Here is a 13,471-nt window from a genome sequence, read left to right on the forward strand (position 1 = left end):
AGGCTTAATAGTGTAGAGGGCGCTAGAGAGCGGTCGGAAGCGCCTGATGTGAATGTCCTAATTACGTTGTACTGATAAACCACTACCGGACTCCCCCCTATAATATGTATTAGACTGGTCACAACCCCGAGAGAACCACCACGCTGTCGCCCGTTCCACTATGCCCGGCAGGGGAGGACGGACTAGCAGCAGATCACTTTCACTGTGCCCTCCCCCAGAACAGGGGGCAGCCCCAGGCCAGTGCTCAGGCGGTCACGTGCTCCTTCCCGGCTGTGGTTCGCACTCTGCTGGTTGTTTGTCCCTTGTGATGCTCCGTACAGGAGGCGTCGTACTGTGTTTTTGGCCAGGAGGAAGCCCTGGGATTGGGGCAGTGGTGGTGTGCGCTGTGTACCGGGTGCCCCCTCCTGTAGAGCCCGGTGCGGACATTAGAGCGGCGGTGTATGTGAGCCGTAGCCCGGCACCGAGCATCCAGCGTCCTGCTGCTGCTGTATGGGCCTCCTTCTAGGGCACTCCTACTGCCCGTAGTGGCTTCCTTTGGACCCCGCAGCTGTGGCCGTGTGCTGACATGTGTGCTAGCATGGATAGAACTTGGACACGCCACATGGCTTGCTCTGCTGAGGTAATGCATGTCCTGTGCAGTGGGGTCCCCATGGTAACCCTGCAGGCTTAGACAATAAGTGTGTGCTTGTTGCTATGGGTTACGCTGCTAAGCCCCCGGCTACTGATCTCTTACTACTTAGCATGTTTCTTAAAGGGAACCCGTCGCCTCCGTATAAACTAAGTTACGGCGCTGTTGGGAGCCGGGTGATTGTTTTATGCTCACCTGATCCAGCGCTGCAAATCGGCCTCTTCTCGGAGTCCCGAGCACGCGCTTCTCCCATAGACTTGTATAGGAGAGCGCGAACACGGCACTGTGAAAAGAGTCCGATTTCCAGAGGGGGGGACCTTACCAAATTGCGAGGGCGCATAAAAAAAAAAATCAACCCGCTCCCCTAACAACGCCATAACTTAGTGTATGCGGAGGTGGCGGGTTCCCTTTAAACTGATGGTATCATTGGAGGTGATCTGTGATCTCATCTGCTCCTCCATGGGGGTGATCTGTCTGGACATTCAGGAAGAGAAGGGGCGGACTTTGTAAAATAAGTAACATTTCTTCAAATTGTCTTTAGGCCGAGCTCATATGAGCGTATGGCAGGACGCTGCGTATAAAGCGAAGTGTTCATATTTGATGCGCGTATTATACTATATATATATTATATATGCAAGTAGGAATGGATCAATGTACTTTCAATGGATGCACACGTATATTGCGCACGAAATACGTAATGAAATTACGGTCCTGGAAGCCTGGCCTGAGATGTTACAGCCGCAGTGCAATAATTGTGCTATATCCACTTCTAGAGATGACGCTTCTCAGTTTTCCATATTTAATATGTAATAACAGGAATTGTGGTTGTCGTTTGTGAAATCGCCTTTTTCTCGTCACGTACAAACGTCATGACAACCAGTTCAGAGGCCGCTCACATTAGGGTTTTCATGTATATGTTAAACAGATAGCTATAGCTTTCTATATATTTGTGTCCATTTTTACATTAAAAATAAAAACATCCATTTTTTTACTGTAAACCCTTTTTATTTTTGTCTTTCACGGTTTTGTATTTTAGCATATTTTATCCCTTTTAAGGCATTTGAGAAAAAAATTTATACCTGTATGAAACCATCATGGTAGAGATGAGCGAGCATACTCGCTAAGGACAATTACTCGATCGAGCATTGTCCTTAGCGAGTACCTGCCTGCTCGGGAGCAAAGGTTCAGCTGCTGGCGCGGGTGAGCGGTGAGTTGCGGGAGAGAGAGATCTCCCCTCCGTTCCTCCCTGCTCTTCCCCCGCCGCCGGCAGCCGAACCTTTTCTTCCGAGCGGGCAGGTACTCGCTAAGGGCAATTACTCGAGCGAGCATTGTCCTTAGCGAGTATGCTCGCTCATCTCTAATACATAGCTTTCCTTGAGCCCCATATTGCAGACTGCAAAACCTGGACCAAATACGAAGTTAAAATGCAGTCATCTAAAAGCAACCTGCCCTAAAGTAACACCTTGCAGCTCCTCTTCAGGATGCGCGGGTCCTAGATTTGAAGCCCTCCAAAAATGTATATATTTTTTTCTTAAAAAGTAAATTTTTGAACCAAATCTGTTCTATTTTTGGGTGTTTAGTGCTCCTCATCAGTGCTAAAAGCCGTCGAAAAGTAAAACACGGCAAGGCGCCACAATTTAAAGCGTGGCGCTTTCAACAACACGTGTGAGGGAGGCCTTATGGCTCGCTCAAACGGTGGATTTTTCTATTTAAAAATTACGTCTTGGTAAAATTTCAAGGTTGATTGTTGGATTTCATACGCTGTAGACCATTAATGTATCCCCATTAAAACATTGATATGTGTAGCTAGGTACATCTTTTTTGTGTGAGGTAGAATGGCGTAGTAAGGATGGTTTCACATCTGCGTTGGCCGGAGGTTTAGTCGCAGATCGGCTGCAAATACTGGAGTAAATAGCACTTTCTTCCATCCCAAAACCGAGCATCTGGATGGAAGTCAGGCAGACTTCATTCTAGTCAGTGGGGTCCGCCCAGCGCTGTTTGGTTCTATGCAGACAGACCCGTTCGGTTGCGGGCATTCTCCTTTTCCTGCTTCCCGAACGAAGCAGGAAAGCGGAATCCCCAGCGCAGGTGTGAAACCACCCTAAGTTACACTATTCCAACCATCAAAAGCAACAGAAACATGACCCAAGAAAACAAATGTGCTGTCTTATAGCAATTCTTCCCGAAATTCATATGTAAGCGTAGCATTAGGAAATGAGCGCCTGTTTCAGAGTCCACTGGCGTTACTCAGCATTGGTTTTCTTCTTTTTGTCTTTGAAGGGTAGCATCAAGCTGCTTGTGTGGCAGAAAAATGAAACGACCTAGAATTTCAAGCCACAAAAAAAATACTTCTTCTGCCCGGCCTTCAAAATGGTCAAGACAGCGCAGAAATTCTAACAGCTTTATCCCCAAGGATGAAGATATTTCTCCATCAGAAAGATGGAATGATGACAGCCTAAAGAATGACCTTCAAGATCAGCAGATTGCAGGCAATGAAGCCAACGCTCAAAAGCGAAGCAAATTTGCTGGTCAGACCTCAGGAATAAAATCTGCCGAGGGAGGAAAACTCAAAAAATTCTATTTTCCTTCTGGCATTGATCGACCTAGAAATCCCGCGAGCCTAGCACAAGCCACAAAGCAGGATAAGAAGTGGACTTCTAGCCCCGTGTCCATCACTAACCTCGTACATGAAGACTCTACTAGTGTGCCACCAAAGAAGATCGCGAAGGCGCGCAGATACAAGGATGAAAGTTCCCACGGCCTCGTGGCTGCGAAGAGACGATCTCGTCGACTGAACCAGAGATGCTCTGGAGGCTTATGGCTGCTGAAAAGCTGTGATTTGCTTAATATTGGAAGAGTACCCTTATTTATGATGCAGAGAAAACTCTTTCCGATTACAGCCTGTGGTAAATTACAGTCTGAGAAGCTCAGAGCAAGAAAGAAAAGCTATAGACTACTGGATTTTAACTGGATGTGGTTTCAGAAGGATTTTTGGAACTGCTGCAAGAAGACTCTGAGAGGCAGGATTGATAAAGCGGTCTCCTACTTGAAGTTGAAACTTCAGAGACACCTAAGAGCTGGCCGGAGACCGTACGATATGAACAAAAACACTTCAGGAATTTTATATGAGATCCCCCAATGCACAACCAAAAGCTGCCTACGAGATGATGCTGCCGTCAAGCTGCCAAGCGTGGAAACCTCCTTTGGAAATGTTGCATCCAGCGTCTCTCTCTTAAAAGACAGTCAGCAGACCTTGCTCTGCACACCTGCTCAGTGGTGCTGCGCGGACTCCTTAACCAAGAAAGCAAGTGATGTCCCCGTTCTTCACAACCAGCCAGATGACTTGTGTGTATTGCTTAACGAAAAGGAAGTCTATATCTCTTGCCAGGAGGAAACAACTGCCCATGGCGAGAAGGACGATGAACAGATTCCTCTGACTCCTGACAAGTTGCAAGATTGTGCAAGTGACTCTTTCGGATTTCAGGAAAATGCTTCCATGGACAAGGTAGAGAACGGTGACGAGTCCTGCCCCATGGATTTGGATGACAGTACTGACTCAGACATATTTAATACAAAGTTGTTGGATCACCCTTACTGTAAAAGTCCCATGCAACAGAGCACCTGCGACGGACTGGATATACAGGGCCTACAGAACGGACAGAAAATCACCAGCCATGTCCCTGACGAACAAATTGCAGCCTGTATTTGCGGTATGTGTCCTTTTTGATGAGATGGTAGTTTAACACACTTTCACTTGTGTTAAAAGGCAGTGTTTCTTGACTTCAGTCCTCACGGACTCCCAACAGGTCATGTTTTCAGGTTATCCTATAGTAAGACCACCTGAGGCACCGACAATCGTTACATCAAATGTGCAATACTGAGGAAATCCTGAAAACACGACCTGTTCGGGGTCCGTAAAGACTGGAGTTGAGAAACTGTTATAGGGAACAGATTGGGTCTCATCTATGAAAGAGTCATCTTCCCACCTTTTAAATCTCTCACATAGTGCAGTTGTTTTAAAGGGGTTGCACCAAGATTGACTTTTACCCCCTAACCTGTAGACGGGTGATAAAAGTCAAATTGGAGAGGGTCTCACTGCTGAGATCCCCACCAATCCTGAGAATCCTAAAAGCCACACAGTAAGGAGGAGACTGAATGGAGCGGCAGTCGTAAATGCACAATGCCACGTCATCAGGCCTTGTTCTTCTAGTGCATTTTGTTGAGCCACCAAAACCGAACTGTTTGAACCTGACTTACTGATGAAACTCCTACGGGATGTGGCATGGCACGGCTCTGAAATCCCATTAGGCGTTTTTTTTAGTACATAAGAGATGGACTAATAGGAATCTAAAACCAGATCATGACTAGACAGTAACATGGTCACTAAAGATACTCCACCCTCGTTACAGCTGACACTAAGGGAAAGTATACTTAATGTATGTTTGATGGTGACTGTTTCCTTTTTCCACCTATTTCTAGATTTCTTAAATGACTTTGTGAAGAAATACGGCAGTTTGATTCCAGTGACTGAGAAGGACGTTTTTACTCGTTTGAAGGAGGTCTTTAACCAAGACTTTTCTGACAGGTATGATATTTGTCGCTCTTAAGGCTGCTCTTCAGCTGATGGGCAAAAGACAAGTTTTCCTCTCTTCTTGAGATGATGGCAGGCGCTGAGCCAGGGAGATCCAGGGTACCGCTCTTTTTATATTTGCTTTAACACCCTCACTCCTCAGGACATAGTAAGACTCTGCACTGCCGCTGCCGGCTGTGTGAGTGGAATGCCTGCTAGGTAGCTGCACAGCCGGCAGGCCCCATAAAAAGAGGTAGCGGGCCAAATTCTGCCAACGGGCATTGTGTTTGACATGTGTGCATTAAAGCTTCAATGGACAAATAGAAATTTGAGTTTTTGTGTTTTCTCTCTCTCAGGATACCTTTCATTAGCAAGGAATTGGCAAAGTGTAGAGCCAGGAGTTCCAGACATATTGGTTGCGGGTTCCGTATATGCTATAATAAACATACACTTTACATGGAAGATCTCATTACGCTTGATGAACAACAGTGGCTCAATGACCAGGTAAGAAACACTGATGTTTGTTACATTTTTGATTTTTCTTTTTCTGTTTTAAAAAGGTTGTTTGTGAACTAAAATCAGACGTGACATAACCTTGTATACAGCTTCTGTCTGTGTATACCGCCAATACTTGAATGACCGCTGCTCTTGGAGTTCGGCGTTGGGGTATTTGCTCCTCACGTCATATATTGGGACAAAGGACATTTCTTATTTTGAACTTTGGGACTTGTTACACTAGTGTGCAAATGTTTAATTATTTTTCTTATTGTAGGTCATTAACATGTACGGCGATCTCATAATGGACTCTGCACCAGATAAGGTGAGGATTTACAGTTCTGACTTCTACATGGTTGTGCCACAGCTTATACATTTTACATGGACCGATAGTCGCCCGAGTAATCGTACAAAAGAGAAATTAGTCGATAGAAGCCGTCCGATTTACGGCCCTTTCGCAATGATGTTGCTAGGCAATGACACGGGAAAAGCAGGAGTTTAAAAAAAATTTTAAAAAATTATTTATATATATATATAAAATGTACCACGCATATCTGACGGCGAGCCGTGCGGAATATCTGCAGTACTGATGAAAACGAAAGTGACAAGGTACACATGGACGCCGCTGCTCCCAGGGCCGGATTCCACATGTGGGATCTGGCTCTGCCATATGTAGGAGCCCTAAGACTACGTTCAGATGTTGTGGGTTTCTATACTACATATAAATGGTGTCTACGAAACCCCATTCATACTAAGCAGAAAAAATCAGAAGGAAACGTAGCAGATTTTCAATATGCTGCATCATGCTCTATATGTAAGACACTTTCTATAAACTTTCACTAGGAGTATCTTGCAATAGAAAATAGATATGTAACTGTAGATTCAACATTCAGGTAGCAATACTAATTATTTTGGGGTGTGGATGTGTAAAGAAGAACAAGAGTACACATGCTATATCTAAAAAAGATGCTAGTTGCTCCTCTATCATCATCTATATGTTAGAAGGGCTGTAGGGTAGTGCATACTTGTAACTATGTGATTATAGTTCAAATCCATACTTTTAGTATAACTACTACATCTCAGGCATATCCTAGTTCCCTGGCCTCGACAAAAACACAGAAACCTGCCGGTTTTGGGTAATATTGATCAGTGTTGATGGAAGAGAGCAGTCTGTGCACCAAAATCTTTTGTAGGTTTCATTGCTTGTTACTTATTTTTGCATGAAGGTTAGACTGTATGCTAAACTTCCTGTTTTTTGTTTCTTTTCACAGATTCACTTCTTTAATACATTTTTTCATAAGCAACTTGTGACCAAAGGATATGATGGGGTGAAGCGCTGGACTAGAAAGGCAAGTTTTGTGTTTGTTTTTTTTTTTTCTTTCACCTTCATCTAGTGTGAATTATTATTTTTTTTATTTGTTTTATTTAACACAATTGTTAAACAAGGACAGTACACAATGAGGTTACTTACAAAAACAGTATTGTTTTGTAACTGACAATAGTATAGTATCAAAAATATACTGTTTCTGTTATTATACAGTATTAATAGATCAATAAACTAAAACATTCAAACCTGAACTCAAATTTAAAGTCACTGCTAGTGTGGAGTTATTGTAATGGTTCAGATAAGGGGCGCCTCAGGCGGATGCCATTATTTTCTTTTTCTTTCTGTGTAATTTCTGCTTGATAAACACAACTTTACATATAAAATTCAGGAAATAATTCTGGGTAGCTCACCAATAATCCACATGGCATGTCGTGTGCACAGTTTAATTAGATCTTGGCACTCTCAAAAAAATAATATATGGCACTGAATGTTGTAATATGTGACTGCGCTTATATGGATATATATAATGTAGTATTGTTAGGTGGTTTTCATTATACACTTATTCTATGAAAGACTATTGTGGTCTATTGGTATTAGTATATATTTACACATATGCATTAATGATGGTGTACTAGGTCTTATAACTACATAAGATGTCTTGAGACGGATATACTGTATATATATATTTTTTTTTATACACAACTTTACATGTGTTTTGAACTGCTTTTCCTTACTTAATGTTTTAATGTCGTATTCTGTCTAGGTTGACCTTTTCAAGAAGACCTTGCTGTTGATCCCAATACACTTACAAGTCCACTGGGCCCTTGTTGCTGTGAACATACAAAACAAGACTATAACCTTCTATGACTCGCAAGGATTGAACTTAAAGTTCTGTACAGACGTAGGTGGCAGCCATCTTTACCTTCAAAATGCAGTGAATAGAAGGGTAGCTTGTCCGTCTCTGGGTCACCACCTGAACTCTCCCAAGTGTTGCCCAGTTCTCGCACATCACTCTAGTGTAATTCTTTCTACACGGGAAAGTGTAGACTCTGAGTAGGATGTGTAACTACAGTATTAATAATTGAACAGTTTAACCAAGTGTAAAGCTTAACTTATTACTTTTCTGTAACCCATGTAGAATGACATATGAAATTGGTAAATTAGTCGGGCAGATCACACAACTCATAAGGGTGATCACTCAAATACTGCTGCATTACAATATAAATAACTACATGAAATTTAACTTGGCTAAAGTCTGTAAGAGTGAGCCAGTCGTACTCCCAATCTACACTTATAAAACGAAGCATATGTTGTCTTCTGAGCTGCAGAAAAACTTGGGCAGTTTCGGGGCTCATAGCAGTCTCTTATCTCCCCTAAGTTATATACAAAACTAGTATTTCATAGGTGGAATTTTTCTTTCAGAGATGTGTTATCTACACAGAAGGAAAAATCTTTCTTAGGGTGAATGCACATGGGTAGATTTGCAAATACCGCCCATATCATGGTATGGAAAAGTGATTCTTCATGCACATGAGCATAAACCAATTGCAGTTTCCGCTAGTGGATTGAAAATCGGAGCATGTTCCATTTTTTTTTTGCACTGATTCCGCATGGATGGCTTCCATTGAAGTCAATGGAAGCTGTCCAATCCGCGGCCCTTCCAGAGTTTAAAAAAAAAACTGTACTGTGCATGTCTGATGGCGGGCCAGATAAAGCGAACCGAAAGCAGGTACGCGCAGACACTGCTGCTGCTGCCAGGGTTGGATTCTGCTGCAGGATTCCACATGCAGAATCTGACCCTCCCTCGTGCATGAGGTTTAAGGCTCATTTCAAACTGCCAGTATGACATTGGGCTATGAAACTCAGCCTGATATCGCGCTCAAGAACGTGCGATGTCCGCGCAGATGAGAGAGATTTTTGTGTCAAAAATGTCTCCCATCACTTCAGATACGTATCGATATTCCAGTGCGACTTTTTGCCGTGCAAGTTTTTTCCATTGTTTTCAAAAATATATATGTGCAGTGTATTCTAGGCATACCCTTTTCTCATAGCCTTCTCTATTGTGCTGAAAGGGAAATGAGAAAAAAGCATGTCAATAAAGTCTGTTTTAAAAAAAAAAATCCTATTAAACAAAAGCTTCTTAAAAAATATCTGCGTGATTTTTTTTTTTTTTTCCCATAAGCCCAAATAAGTGTGTATGTATGTAGGAAACACTAAAATAACTCGTATAGATTTTCTTAACCCTTATTCCTTTATCTTTCTTGCAGAACATCCTCAAGTACATAATGACAGAAGCCAAGGAAAGAAATCATCCTGAATTTCTTCAAGGTTGGCAGACTACTGTAAAAAAGGTAAAATTTCCAGCGTTGCGTTGAGCAGAAAAACAACATTTTTGCGAATTATGAAAAAGTATCTTTTTGTGATATCACCCATTGTTCCCAATGGGGTCGGCGGCAGCAGTTCCGGCCCTATTGAAAACACTGGGAGAACATGGTGATCCTCTGCAGCAGCTGTGACAGGTGCGCTAGAGGACTCCTTCAGCTCCGCAGGGATGCGAAGCTTTCGCTTTCAGGGGTTTCCACATGTTTTCAATGGAACCACATTGCGATCTCCTGATGCAGCTGTGACAGCCGCAACAGGGATGAAGGGAACCCCTGCAGGGATGCAAGGTGTTTTCATGTGAAAACGTCTCGCATCCAGGGGTGTTCAAAAGGATTACGATGATTATCGTCCTCGCCAGTGTGCAGGAGCCCTAAGGCCTCATGTCCACGGGGAAAATCAGATCCGCTGCAGATTCTACATGGAGAATCTGCAGCGGGTCCCTCCTGCCCCGCGGACATGAGGGCTGAAAATAGGAATTTAAAAGAATTTACTCATCCGGCGCGGGCGGGGAAAGCCTTCTCTTCCTCACGGCCGGATCTTCTTTTTCGGCCGGCGGATGAATTCGTCACACCGGCGGCACGTCGCCGACGGCCGAGCCGAAGCAAGAAAGATGCGGCCGTGAGGAAGAGAAGACCTTCCCGGTCCGCTCCGGATGGGTAAATACTTTTAAATTCCTATTTTAGGTCTCCCGCGGATCCGGACGGCTTCCATAGGCTTCAATAGAAGCCTGCGGGAGCCGTCCCCGCGGGAGACCTGCACGAAAATGGAGCATGGTCCAGATTTTTTCATGCTCCATTTTTTTTTTTTAAATCCCTTTTATTGACCATCCGCGGGTATTTATCTACCCGCGGGTGGTCAATGCATCCCTATGGGGTGCGGATCCGCGGGCAGAAGAAGAGTTAAAATCTGCTGCGGATTTTAATTCTTTTGCCCGTGGACATGAGCCCTTAGTATTTTAATTTAGCTCAATAACAGTTATATTTTAGGAGGGTATTTAATTGGATGGATTCTTGCTTTTTGAGCAATTCTGGTGTTAAGTATTGTTATTAAGCCCTGTGTACACCCTGAAGCACTTTATGTATAGTTTAGGAGCAATGTAGGGAGGGGATGAAAATCAGTTACATAACCTTGAATTAAGAGCAAATTTTATGCCCTTTGCAGGGTTTTTAAGGGCAAAAGTGAAATGACTCTAATGTTGGAATTTTTGTCTTTCAGTGCATTCCACTACAAAAGAATGACTTTGACTGCGGCGTGTTTATGCTTCAGGTACGTTCATAGCCTCTTGACAGAACATTTGTTTGCACTAGCCATATAAACAGTGTAGGACTTGCGTATCTTTCAGTCCGTTGCATTAAATGTGTCATCACAATAAATCTCGCACAGATTGTGCTATTTTTGCCTAATTATCATATGGCTACGCTTTCACAACATTTTAGTAAATGTGTTACCTCTTATTCTGTGCGTTTACCAAACCCTTATTCCTCTGGTACACTAGCCATGATTGTGATTTGCTTCTGAGAGGTTCAGGTGCAACACTCATGGAACAGCACAGGCACACTATTCCGCATGCTGTCTGAATTATACGGACCATGCACATTCACAGCTGCATATGCATTGCCACGTCCTATTTATTGCCCATTAAACGGGTGGGAATAGAGCATGCCATGAGTTTTTGTTTTTTTTTCACATGGATCGTTGGCCTTTCTGAAAACCTGTGCATGGCCTCCTAGGCCTATAACGTGGGGCTGTGTGCTGTCCATGCATTAACACAGACAACATATGGTTCCAAATACAGTAGCACATACTTGGTGTTAGGCTTTCTCCACCAATTCAACCAAAGCAAATAGTACACAGGACATTGACCCTCACAGCCTCTATAGTATTTGTCAGGACGGTTATGTCTGTATGAAGTATTCCTTATAAGTAACCGAAGTCTTCTTTTCTCTTCTCAGTACTGCAAGTGCCTCGCTCAAGAACAGCCTTTTCTGTTCTCCCAAGAAGACATGCCTCTTATCCGAAAGTGGATTTACAAAGAACTCTGTGAACACAGACTCATGGATTAAAAAGTTAAATTAAACTAAACAAAAAAACATTAAAGCTGCTCTTTGGTGGCCCAGTTGAACGTTCAAGCTGTACTTGAATTATTTAATACTTCCACAACTTTTAAACATAACTGTCGAAGGGTGGCTGGCCCTCCATTGTTACCTCAAATGCTCCTTTATTTTGTTAAATCCATCTGATTTGGACATGAATTGGTTGACTTGTGGGACATCAAGCAAAGCTGCCATGAAATCTTTGTGGCTTCATTTTGATTCTGGTATTTATTATTTATTATGTAAGCATGCAAATATGCAAAAGCATGCAGCAGTAAAAACAAGGACTGTATATTTGCACCTTTGACTTGTAGATAGAAGTGACAAAGAAAATTTTAATTTTGTTTAAATATATGAAACAGGTACATTTTTCCCTGTAACTATTAAAACTGTATTTACTTTGAAATGGTTTTTCCAATGGAAAAATGATTCATTACATATATTTTGACCAGACGTATTTTATTTATTGCATTTTTCCTTTCCTGCTCATGTTTTATAGGAAGTTTCACAATTAATTGTGGATATTGCGGTCAGTTGCGCCATGTTTGTGCTTCAACAATGATGCTATCTCTCTCTTTTCATGTGCCTCAGTTTGTCTGTATCTGCATTTATGAGAAACTAAGTGCAAGCAAATGTACTGTAGATTTGTATTGGGACGCTCTTGGACAAGGCGATTGTCAGGTGCTTTGGCCCTTGATGGACACCTCAGCGATAATCGCTTCTGTGCTTTCACACAGAAACAATGATCGCTCTGAATGATGGCGGAGCCGGATGGAGATCGCTTCGCCCGCCTGCCTCTATTCGCAGAAAGCAGGCTGTCCTTCATAGATGAACTACTGCTTGTTTATACAGGCCGACTGTCATTCAATTTTAAGACTGCAGAAACTAAATGACAAACGAATTATCGTTCGTACTTTAGTTGCTGCCAGCATTTGCACAGAGCGATTATCATTCAGGTTCCCGTGAGAATCTGACAGATAATCATTCTGTGTAAAACTGTCCTTATTTCTAAAGCAGTAACATCATTTTGGGTAAAAATAGGTAATGAGTGCTATTTTAAAGGAAAGCAATACATGCAGAAATCTTCTGAGATATGTGAATGGGTTTGTAGAAGCCTCATTCACTTGCATTGGAGGTAGATTTCAGTGTGGAATCGGCTTCAGAATTCTTTTTTTCAAAACCTAAACCAACCTCAAAGGGGTGTTTCCATCTCCGCTTTTTATGGCTGAGATAGGCATAGCTGTGATCTGACCAGCCTGCCAAGGATTAACTTCTGTAACTTCAATGGAAAAGGTGTAGGACAGAAAGCTACACTATTTCTGTAACTTCCATTTACAGGAGGGGCTCGCTCTGCTATGCCGTTTCCATAACTTCCATTCACTTCAATGGGAGTTACAAAAAAGTTGTAAGACTGCCATTTTGGTTGTTTCTGTCATCCCCAGTGGGGTGGCGAGATCACTGATGCAGGGGTATTCCTATTAGGAATGAAAGGCAGACATTGGAATATACATCAGGGCATGTTCAGAAATGCAGCTAAATCCACAGCATTTCTGCATCAAAATCCGCATCATTATTGTGGTTTTTGACTCCTCTCAGCTTAGTCAGCAACCTCTCTCTGCGGCACGCAGAGCAGCCCTCAAATACCTCACCCGGTAACCGCTACTAAGTACCGCAGGCGCATCCACTGACTGGTGTCTGTGGCACTTATTAGCGGTTGCAAGGTGAGGGCTGCTAATTGCGGGGTGAGAGGAACGGCAGGCTGAAATCGGCTGCAGATGCACACCTGATTTTTGAGTCCAAATCCACACCACTGTGTTTTATGTGGAAGTGCTGCGGAAATGTGTGACTATACTCTCAAAGGGAACCGGTCACCTCCCTTTACCATAATGAACTAAGTTATGGCGATATTAGAGGGAAGTGACGGGGAGCCGGGTCATGTATTTATTTATTTTTCTCTCCCCACTCCTTGGTTCTAG

General features: G+C 43.0%; 1 protein-coding gene across 1 annotated transcript; it reads left to right on the plus strand.

Annotated features, from left to right (window-relative positions):
* Positions 1-306: 306 nt before the first annotated feature.
* On the plus strand, positions 307-11,492 carry SENP5 (SUMO specific peptidase 5). Its single transcript, XM_066601648.1, has 10 exons — positions 307-619; positions 2,909-4,338; positions 5,108-5,213; positions 5,555-5,702; positions 5,971-6,018; positions 6,965-7,042; positions 7,784-7,921; positions 9,288-9,371; positions 10,618-10,668; positions 11,355-11,492. The coding sequence occupies exons 2-10, from the start codon at positions 2,940-2,942 to the stop codon at positions 11,463-11,465; spliced, it is 2,163 nt and encodes a 720-aa protein (XP_066457745.1). The 5' UTR covers positions 307-619; positions 2,909-2,939; the 3' UTR covers positions 11,466-11,492.
* Positions 11,493-13,471: the final 1,979 nt, after the last annotated feature.

Source organism: Eleutherodactylus coqui, chromosome 1, assembly GCF_035609145.1.
Source record: "Eleutherodactylus coqui strain aEleCoq1 chromosome 1, aEleCoq1.hap1, whole genome shotgun sequence".
Taxonomy (NCBI): Eukaryota; Metazoa; Chordata; class Amphibia; order Anura; family Eleutherodactylidae; genus Eleutherodactylus; species Eleutherodactylus coqui.